Below are 18,809 nucleotides of genomic sequence, written 5' to 3'. Positions count from 1 at the left end.
CCGTTTTGAATTTAAAGATCCAAACACAACATATATAGCCAAGGTTTACACAAGGTTTGGACGAATTGACTAATTTTTTAATTTTGTAAAACATGAAGCAAAAAAAGGCTCAATGTGGGTTTCAACAAGACCATGTTAAAATAAACTGTATTTTTTATTTAGTACTAATTTGAGAGAAAAGAGCATTCCAATGTAATGTGGGCTTCATCTCCCCTGATCCTCTGCCAGCAATATGGCTGTAAGACAGGCTTAGCCCAACTCCGGCCCTCCAGATGTTGCTGAACTACAACTCCCGTGATTCTCAGCCTATCTATTTCATTCATAAAATCGAGGGAGTTGTAGTTCAGCAACATCTAGAGGGCCGGAGTTTGGGGAAGCCTGCTATGAGAGCATCATGGGAGATGTAATCCACAACATCTGGAGTGCCAAAGGTTGCCTACCCCCAGTCTAAATCATGGATCTAGCAACAGAGAATAATAGGGAATAGATCTCAATCTGTATATTTTAGATTTGAATATCAAAATTTAGACCAAAATAGCTGACATGAAAGCATAAGAGATTTTTTTTTTCCAATTTGGCTATTGTAGCCTAAAAGTTTAAATTTCCACACTCACACTTTGGTGAATAACCCTTTTAACAAAATAATATTTACTAGCTGATAGAATGTATATATTATCATGGCTTCTGAATATATAATTCACTATGTTGGTGAGTTAAAAGATGCATGCAATGTTTCATAAATGGTACACTTTAAAAAACAGAGTACGCAACAGACTTATTTGAACTAAAATGCAAGGAAGTAAAAGATCCACATTTTGTACACTTTCAGCCTGATAGTAATGAAAATGCCTGCTATACTAAAAGCTAATATTTACTACTTTGCACATTAGTGAGTTTATAAGATTGCAGAATTGCTAGGATACACTTTGGGTGAACAAAGGAAGTTTTTAGTGTTTTTGCCAATGACTGTCATTCTTTGAAGTTCTGACTGTGCATAACACTCAGAACGGCAGGCAGATGTGTATTAGGGTCTTTAACTTGTGGCTTGGTGATTGGTGTCGGGAGCAAAGATTTGGCTTCACTTCTCATGGTAGCTCTGTTTGGAATGGAAATAAACTGTACAAAAAAAGATGGTTTACATCTTTCTCAAAAGGGAACAAATGTTCTCAGTGAGCAGTTCAGAGGCTTTGATAGGATGTATTAAACCCCTTAAGGACCAAACTTCTGGAATAAAAGGGAATCATTACATGTCACACATGTCATGTGTCATTAAGGGGTTAAACTAGGAGGGGGGTTAAAGGGTGATAAAATATCAATCCAATTGCCCCCCCCAAAACAAGAACAGAAGGTGCCTGTAGCAAGTGTGTTAAAAATGATAAGCTTAGAGTCATGTCTACAAATGCTCGCAGTTTAGGGAATAAGATCCATGAACTTGTGGCAATAATGGCAACTGATAATGTAGATTTAGTCGCTGTTACTGAGACATGGTATAATGAGAAAAATGACAGGGACATAGCAATACCAGGGTACTCTTTATGTAGAAAAGACAGGGAAGGCAAGAAAGGGGGAGGGGTGGCCGTGTATGTGAAGGATAGCATAAAATCTAGCCTAATAAAAGTTAGTAAGGTGAACATAGAGTCCGTTTGGGTTACATTGGAATTTGGTAATCACACAGTAACTCGTGTAGGTGCGATTTATAGGCCCCCAGGACAAATAGAAGAGTTAGATAATCTACTAGTTGAGGAAATAGCTAAAATGACAATGCAGGGGGAAGTTATCATCATGGGTGACTTTAATCTTCCTGATGTGAATTGGAAAACAAAAATAGCCGCTTGTGACAGGAGTACACATAATCTAAACTCCCTACTGGGATTGTCTCTAAAACAAGTCGTTGTGTAGAGGAGCCAACTTGTAAAGAGGCCATACTAGATTTAATGTTAACAAATGGAGATTTGGTATCAGATATTACTGTAGGTGGAAGTTTAGGATCCAGTGATCATCAGTCAGTATGGCTTAATATAAGAACAGTGACTGAGTCACACCACACAAAAAACTAAGTTTTAGACTTTAGAAAAACAGACTTTTCTAAAATTAGAATATTTGTAAAGGAATCATTATCAGACTGGATCAATTTAAATGGAGTCCAAGAGAAATGGGATTACTTAAAAGTTGAACTGCTGAAGGCAACAGAAAATTGCATTAGGCTTGTCAGTAAAAGCAAAAAATTCAAGAAACCACTGTGGTACTCCGCAGATGTGGCCAAAATAGTAAAAAACAAAAAGTAAGCATTTAGTTATTATAAGAAAACCCAGAGTGAGGAAGACAGAATGATCTATAAGAAAATCAGAAAGAGGCTAAGCTTCCAAATCACACACACAAGAAAAAATAGCACAGTCAGTAAAAAAAAAAGGGGGACAACATTTTTTTAGATATATAAATGAGAAAGGGAAAGTAAACCAAGGATTAGTTAGATTAAAAACAAAATATATGTATAAGGTATGTATAAGAGGATAAAGGTCTAGCTGACTGCCTCAATGATTTTTTTTGTTCAGTATTTACAGATGAAAATGAAGGAAATGGTCCTCAGTTAGGAAAAAGGACAAATGAGTCATTTGTTACATGTGAGTTTACAGAGGAAGAGGTTCTATTTCAACTTTGAAAGTGTGGCGAAACCAACCTCGCCACTATGAGCTGGAGAAGCCTGGTTGCTCGCCTGCTTCCTTTGGACTATGGACCAGACTTTAAAAAGCTTTATTTTACCTGCAGAAAGGCATATTCGTGCCTTTCAGCCGGGGTGTTCAGTAGATTCCAGCTACCGAACAAACTACCGTATGAGGGACCACCTAGGAGATGGAGTGTGCCGTCAATTAACCGCCCAGAAGCTGCGGTTAACCGCAGCTTAATTGATGAACGCTGGGTGGCCTTTGTTCGTTTGCCGACCACGAGGTAGCGGCCATTTTAATCGTGCGAAAGACCAGCGGTGTTCGGCGAGGATTCTATGGAACTATAAACGGACACTTAATTGCACGAACACCGCTGAGCCGTCTGTCGCCTGGGTCCTATCGTACAAGGTTAACCGAACACTGGAATTCGGTATTTCTATGGGAATTGTAGTAACCCAGATAGCTATACCATGGAGCCTATTTGTGTGATTAAAGACTTTGGCTCCATGGCGATTAAACTGTATTCGTGTAGTCTGGGTGCCAGTCACTTAATAATGTGCACCCAGACCTGAGCTATCTGGGGATATGTAACATGTCTGTGTTGGGTGGAATAAAAGTGACTTTATATATTTTAAAGCATAATACTGTATTTAGATCCCCACATGTGTAATGGAGTCTTGTCTTTGTCCTGGGAGGTAATTGGATTGCCTCTACAATTATCTCCAGGGCAGAAGAGAGGAAACCAGGATGCATTGTGGGAATGTTTACTGCTGTGTGTCTGTAATTGGTTTATGTCTGTCCTTTGTTACAGTCTTCCATTTGGTCCCCTAGGGGAGTGTCCACCAGGTGAGAGACCTGCATAAATACTGGGCAGGTAGCCCTGAGTAAATGAGTTCCTGTTTTACCCTCAAAGTGATGTGTCGTCTCATTATTGGGGGGAAGGATTTATTGCATGCTGTTCCAGTTGACTGCTAGGAGTACAAGCCTATTCGTATGGTTCCTATTCAATGGTCTACAGCATTCATATGCTTGGGAGAATTTAAAAGGTTTCTCGGATTCGGTGATTGTGGTGTCTGCCAGAGTGCTTGGAGTCCTCAGGAAGCACTAGGAGCATCCATTAACGGAGGTACTCAGTCGGGGTGCCAGGCGATCCGTTACAGAAAGGTAAAGACAAATAAGTCAATGGGACCTGATGGAATACACCCAAATTTATTAAAATAGCTTAGTGGTGTACTAACAAAACCATTAACATATTTATTTAACCAATCATTGTTAACAGAAGTAGTCCCAGAAGATTGGAAGTTAGCGAATGTTGTGCCCATTCACAAGAAAGGTAGTCGGGCCAGTAAGCCTTACTTTAGTAGTGGGGAAAGTAATAATCAAAACCGTGTTAAATGATAGGATTGTTGAACATCTAAAATCACATGGATTTCAAGATCAGAGACAACATGGGTTTACTTCAGGGAGATCATGCCAAACTAATCTTATTGAGTGGGTAACTAAAATAATAGATCAGGGTGGTGCAGTAGACATTGCTTACCTAGATTTCAGTAAGGCTTTTGACACTGTTGCACATAGAAGGCTTATCAATAAACTGCAATCTTTAAGTTTGGATTCCAATATTGTTGAATGGGTAAGGCAGTGGCTGAGTGACAGGCAACAGAGGGTTGTAGTCAATGGAGTATATTCGAAGCATGGGCTTGTCACCAGTGGGGTTCCTCAGGGATCTGTTCTTGGACCCATTCTCTTTAATATTTTTATTAGTGATATTGCAGATGGTCTTGATGGTAAGGTATGTCTTTTTGCTGATGATACTAAGATATGTAACAGGGTTGATGTTCCAGGAGGGATAAAACAAAAGGGCAAATGATTTAGGTAAACTAGAAAAATTGTAAAAGTTGTGGCAACTGACATTTAATGTGGATAAGTGCAAGATAATGCATCTTGGACGTAAAAACCCAAAGGCAGAGTACAGAATATTTGATAGAGTCTTAACCTCTGAGGAGTGGGATTTATGGGTAATTATTTCTGATGATTTAAAGGTAGGCAGACAATGTAATAGATCAGCAGGAAATGCTAGCAGAATGCTTGGTTCTATGGGGAGAGGTATTAACAGTAGAAAGAGGTACCATTGTACAGAACACGGGTGAGACCTCACTTGGAGTATTATACGCAGTACTGTAGACCGTATCTTCAGAAGGATATTGATACTTTAGAGAAAGTTCAAAGAAGGGCTACTAAACTGGTTCATGGATTGCAGGATAAAACTTACAAGGAAAGGTTAAAGGAACTTAACATGTATAGTTTGGAGGAAAGACGAGATGGGGGGATATGATAGAAACATTTAAATACACAAAGGGAATCAACACAGTAAAGGAGAAGACTATATTTAAAAGAACAACTACCACAACAAGAAGACATAGTCTTAAATGAGAGGGGCAAATGTTTAAAAATAATACCAGGAATTATTACTTTACTGAGAAGGTAGTGGATGCATGGAATAGCCTTCCAGCTGAAGTGGTAAAGGTTAACACAGTTAGGGAGTTTAAGCATGCATGGGATAGGAATAAGGCTATCCTAACTATAAGATAATGCCAGGGACTAATGAAAGTATTTAGAAAATTGGACAGACTAGATGGGCCGAATGGTTCTTATGTGCCATCACATTCTATGTTTCTAAATGACCTATTTACCTATAGGTATCCAAAACCTAAAAGCTAAAGCTAATACATAATCTTGCTAAATGCACTGGGTACTAAAATGACGAGGTGTAAAATAAAGGAACACTATTTCAAACTGGACATTTCAAAACCGCCTTAATAATCTTTGATGTTCTGAAAACTCTATTGCTATAGGTATCCATCACTAAAAAGATGTTCTACAGGAAAGAAAATATTAATATAATAAATCTCACCTTATAGATTCACACAGAACAAAGAGCAATTCAGCACTCAGCTTTAAAAGCAGAACCTGGAGAGGTTTTCTTCAGAAGGTGCACTTTATATAACCTGAGAGAAACTCTGTTATGTGGAATTTTTAATAATAGCATTTGCTAACCAACATTCCAAACTTTAAAATGTAGTGCACCCTAATTATCTTATCCTTCAGAGCATGACTGCTTTCTGAACAAAATGTTCCTCTCCAGCATTTTATTTTCATTGTTTTTTATTTAATTATATATATAATATTATGGAGTATCAGTATAATTACATTGCAGCACTAAGACTGCCTCTAGTGGCTATCAATCAGACAGGCACTAAAGGCACTTCTTGATTGCTAGGCGACTTTTTATTATCTATAGGACATCTTGAGGACATCCGTCAGGTAAATCCCCATAGAAGAAGCATTGCTTTCCTATGGGGAGGGCCTAATAGGCTGACAGCGCTGCACATTAGCTATCCGCAGAGTGATGTTGGAGGAGGCAGAGCATCGACCAAGCCTGAGGGACAGTCAGAAGAACCGCAGCTTTTGTAATCTATTTTAGATTCCAATGGAGGTATTAGTGGTGTATTTAGGATTTGTGCTGCCCTAGGCAGGACGGTGCTCGGGCCCCCCCCTAATTTACATTTTCCCCACCCCTTCCTGTCTTTGCCTGGCAGATGCACACTCACTGACAGACGCACACACTCACTGATAGATGCATACACTGATCGACAGACACACACTCTCATATACACTGACAATGACATACACACACTCACTGATTTGATACACTGATAGACAGACATACACTATTACTCGGGGACACACTGACAGACTCACACTCACTGACAGACGCACGCACTGACAGACACATACACACTGACTGACTGACACATACACTCACTCACTCAAATTCACTGACACACACACACTCACTTTCACACACTCACTGACAGACACACACTCACTCACTCACACTCACTGACACACACTCACTCACATTCACTGACACACACTCACATTCACTGACATACACACACACACACATTTCCCCCAATCACAATTATTATTATTTTTATTTATTTTTAAATTGAAATCCACCCAGCCTCCCTACTTTTGGAATAGCTGGGTGGATTTTTCACCTGGGGTCCAGTGGGGCTGTTGGGCAGGGAGGCGGCCGGACGTGCAGGCGGGTAGCGAGGTAGCACTTTCCCCTGAGCTCTCTCTGCTCAGCTCCTATATTCCGGCTCCCGGGATTACTGTGGGGTCACGCGAGGGGGCTGAGCAGAGAGAGCTCAGGGGAAAATGCTCCCTCGCCACCCACCTGCCTGTACGTCCGGCCGGGAAACAACTGGCCGCCTGTCCCGGGGGAGCCCCAAGGTGGCCAGCCGGCCAGCTCTTGGGCTCCCATAAAACGAGGAAAACAAGGTATTTGCCTGGGCATTTGGGGGCATTTTTTGCTGCCCCCCGGAAATTGCCGCCCAAGGTAAATGCCTTGTTTGCTTCGCGGTAGACACATCCCTGGGGGGTATATCTACTAAACTGTGGTTTTTTTTGGAGGGTGGGTTGGAAGAATGGAGTGGTCCTTTAATATATGTTATTATGGTGTGTGGGCTATCTATACTTTATGTAATGCTTACATTTTTATGTCCTGTACTTCTCATATACACTGGGCTGGTTTCATTGTGCATTTCACAGCAACATGGAAACAAAGTAAAAACCCACACATCGCCTCTCTTGTTGCACTGGTCCTCTCCTTGTGGAATATTGATCTCCAGCCAGTAACTTTGTGTAACAAAAGAGGTGACATAATTCACAAAGCATAGTATGGGAGCCTGAGCATCTCAGAGAATCAGAATGTTTGTCATAGCAAAGGTTCCTATTTGTCTACAACAATCAACCTACTTTTACAGGAAGGTGCAGTTCAGAGGGTTCCATAAAAATGGGCCCCTCACAGGGTATTATCTAGTAAGAAACATGTCTTTAACAAATGGATGATTGCAGGATAGTGAAATATTCAATTGTATATTTTCCTTCCTTTTTGATAACAGGGTATGACTGTGTTTATTCAGCAGTGCCTGGAATTTCATGACTTGTCTCAGCCTGGTATCTGGAAACGATGTGTTTATGTTGTTGTAGAATGATCTAAGGTCACTAGCTGCTCTAATGTTTATCTGTCTATATGTTGAATCTTATGGACATGTTCCAGTTTGACTGTATAGTATTTTGTCATGCATTACAGGAAAATATATTTGTTCTTTCATTATTGCCTAAATCTTGTTGTGTTTTTTTAAGTTTCTTTTTTTTTGTGGTATTCTGATCTCTTTACTTTAGCCATTCTTTCTACTTTAAGAGGTTGCCCGGCACCTTCCACAGTTGCCTCATGACCTGCTAAAAAGGGATCTTCTTGTGATTCTTTGTCATAATGTTAACTTTGGGCACCGCACTACTATACTTCTCCAATGGAGGCTACATTTTCAATGTTATTTTTAAACTTTTTTTCAGTTTTCAAACATATCCCTAGATACACATTTTCCAATTAGCCTGGCTCTCCTGACTTCTTCTACTTGTTGCTATATTTATTATTGGGGGGGGATTATACCACCCAAGTGCTGCATCCTGAGAAAATTGCTTTTGTTATTAAAATTATTATTATCAAAGCGCCAACAAATTCCGCAGCACTGTACAATGGGTGAACTAACAGACATGTATTTGTAACCAGACGCATAGGAACAAAAAGTGTGAGAGCCCTGCTCAATGATCTTACGTGCTAGTGGTAGTGGGTATAGTGAAACAAAGGGTAAGGGTATTGTAAAAAATGATGTGGCTAGAATACTATTCATTGATGGCATAGTGTATTATATTTCTTTTTTTTTTAGACAGTTGCAAAAGAGGAATCAAGGTATGGGAGGGGAAAGCTTAATTGATATGAAGGAAAAAAAAAATTTTTTGGGAAGGAATGGAGACTGGGTGAAAGTTTAACGGAAAGCCAGTGTTCCATGGGAGCGGTACAGGCGAGCATCAGAGGTGGGAGTACAAACAGAGGATAGACATATGTTTATGTTTATGCATGCAGCATCTTATTATACTGTTTGCACAATATTAGTCCTTGATTTGTGTTTCTATGAGAGAAAGTACAGTTTGTCCCTGCTTTTGTACATGGCTAAAATTGGGACATATGAATGTGAGACTGAGGTAATGATGACAGTCAGTGTCCATCACAAGTGAGTCCATAGGGCATGACTTGCTTTGAAAATGGGCTTGTCTCCCAAAAAGGGGTGTGTCAACCTGACATAGGTTTGAGATGAACCCAGATATGTTTTTCAGGTTTCAGATGACTAATTTCTTACAAATGAGGTAAAATGAAATATTTGTGGGAAAAAAATGTATATAATTATCAGGATGTATTTTTTCCTTTTTACATTTTGCCACTATATTATTTTTGGAAAATTACAGATGGAAAAAAATGAAAGCAGCTTTAAAATATAGAGAAAAATCAAAACAAAAAACCTTAATGAGAAACTGTCACTTGCAAAGATTTTCCATATCATGTTAAAGTTAACAATTAAGTGTTTGTGGACTCTGAAATATAAAATCATGTATTTACCACTATCCTAGAACTGAGTGCTCCCAAACAATACGTGATATCCGCTCTGCTAGTTGTACCTGGCAGGTCAGTATCGAGAGAGGATTGAGAGAAAAGGAGAACTGAAAAAGTATTTTTGTTCCTCTTCTTCAGATACAAAGACTGTGCCTGCACTGAACTGTATTGTGAAATCAATTCCTAACTTTCAAGACACATAAAAAATAAAATAAAAATAAAAGGAGTATCATAGAAAAACATATAAATACAAATACGGGGATTTGTATTGTTCTATTTAAAAGTGTAATATCCACACTTCTACCTTTACCCTCACTTGTCCTTTCCTACACCCAATATCCAATGATTTCTCCACCATACCTAAAGATAAATGTAATACATGCCTCTCTCTTCCAGCGACATATCCTGCGCTTAGCCTTCCCTTAATCTTCCCAGTCATCCATCTTTCCTGTCCCATTCTTTCATTTGGCTTATCTTCACTCCCGGTTCCTTTGTCTTTTCCCAAGAAAATCATAAATAATATACCCTTTTCCATCTTCCCTCAAAGATAGATATATCTACTACTATCCCTTTTCTTCCTCTGCCAATCAAATATATTGTTATTTAAATTTTCTCACTCAACTCAACCAACTGCCCTGCATGTTAATTGCATTTAATAGCATGTCTCTATGGTAAGGACGTACAAGGCATAGAAGAGAAATTACGCTCTGTTTTTTTTAGCTGTTCTTGTAATGATTACCCCTTGGACTGATTTCACTGGCTTCGATCTTCGGACTCATTTCTGGACTCTGAATATTCCTAATATTTATTGTTGAATGGATACTCAGCTTTGACCTCTGCATATCCTTACTGAATTCCCATTTGCCTCTTGTCTATTACCGGATGGATTTATGGCTCTGTATCTAGGATTCCTCTTTTGCTTTTTCCTACAACTGAACTGATCAATGGCTCTGACCCCAGGTTTTGTATAACCGGCTGTGATATTGTATACTTCCTTTTACTAGAATTTCTCGTTTCTGAAATATAGGCTGCAGTTTATGGTTATCACTCTCTTGTTAAAATTCCTGGAAAGGGACCTTTATCCAGACTCTATCTCCATGCCTCTATCAATATTCTCTACTTGTCCCAACTTACTATTTAGAAGGCCAATATATTCTTTTTTTTTTTTTTTTGACAATCTTTATTTTCAATTTTCAATTTACACTTGACAAGGAACAAAGATAAGCTGTAGTATGTACTCATCATCAACAACATAAAAAGTTAACATAAATGAATGGCATAAGGATTAATGACACGTCACATTTAAGTCACATCGAAGGCATGTATGGGGAGCTATAGAGTAACCAAAATATGCAACTGGTAGACACTCATGCTGAAATATTTGTAACCAGCGGTTGATACCATCATGTGGTCCGCACCGTGCTACATAGGGGAGACTTGGGTTGCCTCGGACCAATGGGGCGTACTGGGGAATACTCCCAAACGTAAACAGTAGCAAGCGTGGTGGTAACGGTATTGACATATACCTCAAGCGTAGTTTCAAAGGCATAGGTGAGTCACATAATAAGGGGACACAGTCTAAGCGCAAACATTGGCTAGTATACATTCAGGTGTACATGATCAATAACCGCTGACAACAGAGCGTGTCCTGTATCGTGCAATGGAGGGGAGTGGCGGGGGTTCCTCGAGCCCATGGGGCATACAGAGACCTTCTCCCAATTGTGGCCAATATATTCTATTTCATTTTTCTTTTTTATTCTAAATACCGGTAAATAAGTTACTGCAATTCTCATCATTTGGTTTAAAACCTCCTTCATCCATACTGTTTTCACTTACAGGAGAGGATAGAATTAATATATGACAACTTGTTTCTTGTTTGATATGGAGCTTTTTAGTTTGCTCTAATGGTAATTCCAACTGATGTTTCTTTGCTTAAGCAACATAAGTGGATATAGCAAATTTGTCAAGACCAGCAAATATAAAACAATCTGCTTGCTAATCAAAATCGGATGTAATGTTCATGCTAAATGTAAGGAACGGTGACAAATTGATTTCTAAATGCTGATGTTTTCATAATTGTTCATTAGGCAACTAATCTTGTATATCGTTTTACTGCTCATTATATCCACTATTATTTCACTAGTAAAATCTGTAATGCTCAATACTAGCAAGAACAACGAACAATCCAGAATTAACAAGATGTAAGGCAGCTCTGCTGGTTCTTCTCTTATTAATACATTTTCTGGTATTGTTTATTCATGTGGCCAGATTTTGCACAGAAATAAGATATAAATATCTACAGCAAACAACTTTTCAGAAGCCATTTTGTCATAAGAAGACTAAGTAAGGTTATCTTACTGAGAAATATGGCTATGTGGACCAATATTCAGATATATAGTGTATCTTCCAACTATCAAGTATTTGTAACATAGACCAATATTTCACTGTACTGGAAATTGTGGATAATTGACCAGGACATTTTTCATTTTCAATAGCTAAATTCAAATTATTCTCTAACTTGGGTATTTTGCTATGTGTGATATTTTGGCTGGAAATGTGCAATTTTCCAGTCAATTTTTTTCACAGCTCCTGGTTTGGTTACTAGCACTAATAAAGTTTAAAGAAACACTCCAAGCACCATAACCATTACTGCCCCCATTATAAAAAAATGTAATCTAATTGTATCTCCACTACAGCTACAGCTACAGGAAAACTGTTTAGGAGCTTCTGTTAGCTCCCCTGTGCAAAGCACTGTAGTTCAGGACCAGCTAATTGGTTGAGAGCATCAGCTGATAAGCTAAACCATACCATCCAATTCCAATGTCCCAAGAAGTGGGGTGCTGGTGGAAGGGGGGTAAAGGAGGTTGTCAGTGACGTGATTACATCACTGGCTCCGCCCAAAGTTGCAAACCCACATGAAAGGGGACAGATAAACACAAATCACTGAAATATATGCCAGGCTGCCTGCCAGTCATCTAAGGCCAGCCAACTGAGAGGAGTCCTGGCAGGGAGGTAAAGAGCCACATCCACTGGACCCGAGGTAAGAAGTCAAAGCATTTCTAAATCTGTGCTGTAGTGGTTATGGTGCTTGGAGTATTCCTTTATCAAAGATTATGATAACAATTTGATTCTAACACTATAGAATGAAATAAAATAGTTTTTAGTGTAAATGGTCTGCCTAGTTTTATTTCCTAATGTTTTAATGGGATTAAAACATTCTTACCTTTAGGAATGTTAAGCAATTCTTGTTTTCACCCTTTTCTTTGTCCTTCAGCTCAAAGTTATAGAGAGCCTTACAGAGTGCAGGTGGTTGCTCTATGTTACGCAGAACTTTTACCGAGCTGGCTGGGAAGAAACCACTGTCTCCATTGATTTCTCCGTGATACCAGTTATCGTCAAGTTGCCTGTGCAACACAATGATGTCTCCTTTATCGAAGGTCAAATCAGTGGGTGCACGACCTCTGTAGTTTGATAATGCCTTTGCACATGGCATCTATGAGAGAAAAAAAAACAAGATAAGTAATATTATAAATGTGTTCTAGCTTTCCAAATGTGAATTTGTTTTACCTTATGAAACTGTACAGGCTTGGACTTACTACCTGCCTTCTGTCTTCTAAAATACATAATATCAAAATATTAAAATAACCAAAACAAACGTCATATATTTAAATTGGTGCATTTGTACAGTTGCTTGAAATTTCTACCTGCAGATTGTAAACTGTGTTGTTTTGTAATTTTTTAGAACATCAATACTTGGAAAAGTTCCAGCAGGGACATTCCGGTGGTTCGCACAATAATTGTTCCATTTAGAGAACCCCAACAGGTTCAATGATTTGCACACACTGGGGTTTATTTATTAAACTCAGAATTATAGAAAATTCAAATCCAAGTAGCAAAACTGGAGCTACACACTCTGCCTTTTAGTAAATTGCAGAATATTTCCACATCAGCTATTTTAGCATCATTTTTTTACATTTTGATTTGCTACTATTTCCAATTTAGTGAATATATATCCCACTTTTACACATGGTTTAGGTTCCTTTAAAAATATCTGTTTGCTTGGTAGAACTCCAATTTCTGCACTATACAAAATCTTAATTTTCTAAAGAACATAGGCTGTCGAACCCATAACAAAGCTTTCACTGACTTCAAACCATTATTCACCAACTAGGTAATTTTAATAGACCTACCTGCCAGGGAAGAACTATGAAACCTTTTAAAAAAGCACACAAAAACCTTATAGAGCAATACATCTGGAAAATACTTTTTCCATTTCAACCACTTCAGTGCTTAACGAAGCAACTGAAAACAATGGAGCAGAGGAAGGTTAAATGCACACGCTTTGTTATTTTTGTACGTTTCTGCGGTGGCATATCTGTTTGTTAATCTTTAGATGGCATAAAAAATACATTTCTGAATTGCTTCCTATTTTCTCAAAGCTCAGAGAAAAAGTTGACCTAAAAAGATGAAAAAATATATATAAATAAAGAGTCAAATGTGTTTTTGAAATGACAGCCAGACCTGTTGTTTGATCGGCTCAAAGTTGCATTTGTTTTTTTTGATACTGCTATGAGTGTTTAATAAAATTGTGCACAACAGAAAAATTCAGTGCAGCCATAATGCTACTGCTAAAAATACAAAATTCTGTCATTTGTCTGTTCGGCTCAAATTTTGTAAAGCAAAAAAGTTCTTGGAAAACAAATCAGATGAACTAAAAGGGCAAGAAAATGCCTAGACAGTGACTAGAAAATATACACAGATCAAATGAGGAAAAAGTAACCAATAGAGGGAAAAAGAGGAGGAAAATTAACAATGAAATGTTTATTTAATATCTATATCTATATAGTTATATAAAGTATACATATAGATTTTTTTCTGAGCTCCTCATTTTTCTATCTAATGGTCACTTCTCAATTGATATTTTGTGACTGTCCTCTGGCCATCATCTTTTTTTCTCATCAATCATCTCTTTTTTGAAAATGAATTCAGAATCATGAATCAAAACAAATATGCCATCCACCATTGCTCATGTTGTTTGGTTTGTGAATCGGCAATCACCTGAACGGGCGAAATTCCGACGAATTGCAGTTCATTACAAAACTAATCTCCAAGTGACATAAGAGTGCAAAAATCTCAAAGAGATTTAATTGTTTTGGAGCCATGCCATTAGAAGAAAACAAATGCCTTTTAGATATCATAAAATAGTACATTTTGGGATTTCATTACTAAACACAGAATTAAAATAAGCAAATATTATTGTAAAATGTAGACAAAGATGACGTGGAAAAATTGGCCAACGCAAATATAACCACTGACTATTTTAGGCCCAATTTTGAAATTTGTTTTTCAATTCAATGGAACGGATTACTCAAATTTACATTAATTCTTAAGGAAAATTTTGATTTGGTTCTAGAACAAATCGGAACTCGAACAGCTTTCTGGAAATAATTAAGTTCGAGTTCCGAGGTTCCACTGTATTTCATTTCATTGACTGTGTTAGAATTTTACAGGATTGTAAAAATTAAAAAATTATCACATGTGGACTTCATCTCCCCTGATGCTTTGCTATTATTATTACTGTAAGAGCATTCTGGGAGATGTAGTCCATAACATCTGGAGTGCTGAAGGTTGCATGCCCTTGATCTAAACTGTGCTGGCAAAAACACCAAGTGTGTAAATTAAAAGATATAACACCTGAACACAATTTGTTGGGGAAGCAGCACAGGTAGTCACGTTAGTCACGCGAGTTGCACTTTAAAATTTTGGCTTGTTACTAAAAAGCACACAAAAACCAGATTTGAAACTGTTGAAGCAGCAGTAGCAGCAACAGGGTTGGGCTGCCCAGCCTGAGCATGTTTTAGCAAGTGTTTCATATTGTCAATACAATGTTATCCTTTATAAGCCATGTGGGAAGGGAGGACAGAAGTATGTTCTAACGTGATAATTAAAAGAAAGGCGCAGATTTACAATTACCATATCAGGAAAAATCCTTTCATCACGTACTTTCCATAACCTTCTTCTAATTAGGATTCTTCCAACCTGACAGTCCCCAGTTAATAGCCAGTGAATTCTGATTAATGCACCTCACTCATTCATGTTGTAATACACTTCCACTCTCTCAGTCTTAACATATCCACAGTATTTAAAATGTACTAAAATCAAAGCTCTTAATTGCGCTGCACCTTCCTGCATTTCAGCTGTTCACGCGTCCTACATCTATGCTTCCCTTGCACAATAGCTGATATTTTTCAGAACGGTCTGTTTTTTTTTTACATTGTATGCTTCTTCTTCATCTCCTAAGAAGGCATAAATACTGCAATCCTAGCCTCTGATGTGGAAGAACCTCTTGCTTAGCATATGTGATCTGATCTCCTTTAAAGGGAAACTATAGTGCAAGGTAAATAAGGTTGGTTTCCTGGCACTATAGTGCCCCAATATGTCACATACCCTCTTTGCTTGTGGTGCAGAAGGGGCTAAAAGCCCCTCTCAGAGCCTGATGTGATGTCATCAAGTGGAGAGGGGTGGACTTAGAGCTGTAGTGATTTATTTTTGCTGTTTGGTGTGTCCCTTTAACTCACATTTAATTTGATGTTGAAAATGAACCCTATCCTGATTCTCACTTTATAAGTCTGACCATGGCTGAGAGTCATTTAATAGAAGGCAGACAGTAACATGGTGATACTTATTCATTCTTTAAATACTGTAGCCATTGTTAATAGAGACATTGAGAGGGAGGTGCAGTAGAAACAATCTAATCGCTAACAAGATTGAGAGCAATTATATTGCTTTTTAATGGCAGGCCATAACACATCTCCCTACAAATCAAGTTTTACATGCTCAAATCATGAAATACGATTTATAATTAAAAAGATTTATACGATTAATTTATTAGGATGAATTCCACAAACAAACTTCTAATTATTTATGTCAAGTGAAATGCCTTGACAGCAATAATTTTATATGTCAACCAGTCTTATATAAATATTTGAGAAAATGGAATTCTGGGAAACACCACACATCTGACATTGATTTGCATTAAAGTTAGAATGCTGGCCTTGCAAATCTCAGAGCCTATGGGCTTATTGAAATAATGGCAAATGGACATTGCACAGAAGACAAATTAGCGCTCCTTTCAAGCCATTTCCATTGTAAATGAGGTCTACAGAAATAATGCATGACTACACAGACAGACTGTATTGCAGTTTGTTACATATAACTTAAGGCTATCTGATTGCCGTGAAATGTGGCTACAAATTGTTTGTAAAGGCAAAAACAGATTTAAGGGAACAGTGTGTGGAATCTCTTTTGTTGGCAGAAAACATTGAAAATCAAATGTTACCAAACATTATTTATCTACAGTAAGACATTGGGGGGATATAAAAATAAAGCTACCTTTTATATAACCTATTTAAAAAAAAAAAATTCTTGTTGGGGTATGTATAAAATTATACATGTATACATATGTATAACATTTTCTCCTTTATACATTTATGGTATGTGTAAAGTTGTCTATATGGCTGTTATAAGAGACGTACCTAGGTTACATGGCACATGGGCTGGAAAAGTATTCTGACTACCCCCACCCCCAATCTGTAAAAAAAATAAAAATAAAATTGGGGTCGCTCGTTCTATATGACATTCATAGAAATCTACACATTCATATCCATAAATATTTAAATTTACATGTACGGACATTCATGAACACACACATGGACACATATACAGAGTCACATACATTTATATAGATACACAAACAAGAAAATAAACATACACAGACTCACATACACACAGATGTTGGTATACACACATGGATATATGTACACACTCATACACATATACACACACAGACTCAGAGACACACGTATATACACACAGACACATTTATGTACGCACACACACTCACATATAAACATTCATAATTATAGCCCCACACTATAATTTTGTTTATATTAATAAAAAATAGTGCTCTTTTTTTTATCCAGCCTCCTTGACAGGGAGGGCCAGAGTGGAACCTCACCTCTGGTGTCCAGTAGGGAGCTGAAGGCATCTCTTTCTCCCTGACTGCTCAGTTCCCTGTAGCTCTGTACTGTTGCCGGGTCTGTGATGACATCATACCCAACTCTAGTATCAGTACAGGGTGCGCGAGGGAGCTGGGGCTAGAATGACGGGTCCTCTTCCTCGGTCAGGCAAAGTGTCTGACTGCTCAGCCAACTCCTGAATGGCACCCCCTAATGAGTGGCATTTGGGGCAGATGCCTCCCCCTGTTAGTACACCACTGGCTGTTTGTTATAAGTGTGAAGCAAAAGAAGCCATCAAAGGGAACCTCTTTCAAATGTAGAACTCATTGGACAAGAGTCTTTTTTCAACCTAGAAAAACAGTTTCTCCACCTTCATTTACTATATTCAATGGTAGAAATAGCATTTCAGCTGTGCCAGAAGTTGCAAGTATGTATGCCAAGCTGCACCTAAAATGTGTGGAGTGTGGGACATGATGCCCATGATTCACAATCACAAGTATTTATGACAAATATAAAAATATGCAAAGTACAGATAAAGAAACAGCCACACACAAAAAAAAATACAGTTTTACATTTTACAAGGTTAGTTAAAATCACCTTAGCAAACAAATATGGGGATTCAGTTATACTATATAGCCATATTGTGGTAAGCCCGCCACTACGTCACAGTACCTCAATATCAGTGAGTCCTACACTAATTCACGATTTTTATGTGAAGATTTGGAAACCACACCAGATGCCTATTGGGTCCAACACCCCACCCATCCACTATAGGTGCCCCTTCAGAGGCGATCACAGGAAAACATAAATTAAGCCTCTCTGGAAGCAGTTTAAGCAGTAAGTATTGCAGTTAGCATGTTAATCTCCAATGTTAATATTCGAGAAGGACCCACCAAAATTGGGGCACTGTGGTGGACTTAACACAATATGGCCATATGGTGGAACTGAATCCCCATATTTGTTTGCTAAGATAGGTTATTTTAAGTAGAATGTGTGATGTTCCTTTACCTGTGTTTTGTATATATTTTGGCCCTCACGGCAGCACCAGTACTTACAAATGCATGTTCCAGGTGTGCCCCACCATTCCCCATTCTTCTAAATATAAAAATATGTTTACACTGTTGATTTCGAGAAACACTCTGGTTGGTTAGGAAGCTGAGCTAGTTCAGTAGACCATTTCATTGTCTGCAGTGCCACATAGGTGCTACTTATTGTTGTCACACTGCCTGTTATGCTATGTAAAAGTAAACGATTAGGACTATAAACATCGTTTAGAATTTCTCTAAGTTAAACCATCATTTATATTAACAACAGTATTTAGGAATTGGTTCTTTGCTAAAGCTGTTTAAAAGTAATTTTTTTGATTTACTACCTTGTAATAATCTTTCACTGCAAGGGTGCAATCATACGTGGCAGTTATATTATGTGATCTCAAAAATGACAAGAAGGCAATTGCTATTCATTTTAGACAGAGTAACCCCAAAGTGCTGCCAAGCAGATATTAAGAAAGTAATAGCTGATAAAGATCGCTTTGCCAAATAAATCATCTACTTTCCAAAGTGCTTTTTTTATTAGACCATAGTTGATTGATAGTTTGATGTTCGG

The 18,809-nt window shown here is 38.0% G+C and overlaps 1 protein-coding gene across 2 annotated transcripts in view; it reads right to left on the bottom strand.

Annotated features, from left to right (window-relative positions):
• The window catches only part of SH3RF2 (SH3 domain containing ring finger 2), a 145,680-nt gene that overhangs the window by 51,425 nt on the left and 75,446 nt on the right, over window positions 1-18,809 (bottom strand). For both annotated transcript variants that reach the window (XM_063445246.1, XM_063445247.1), the window contains exon 2: window positions 12,410-12,679. In XM_063445246.1, coding sequence (XP_063301316.1) covers window positions 12,410-12,679 — 270 coding nt within the window. The remainder of the gene's footprint in view (window positions 1-12,409; window positions 12,680-18,809) is intronic.

Source organism: Pelobates fuscus, chromosome 3 (assembly GCF_036172605.1).
Source record: "Pelobates fuscus isolate aPelFus1 chromosome 3, aPelFus1.pri, whole genome shotgun sequence".
Classification (NCBI taxonomy): domain Eukaryota; kingdom Metazoa; phylum Chordata; class Amphibia; order Anura; family Pelobatidae; genus Pelobates; species Pelobates fuscus.
The sequence above is the reverse complement of the archived record's forward strand: the minus strand, read 5'-3'. Positions and strand labels throughout refer to the sequence as shown.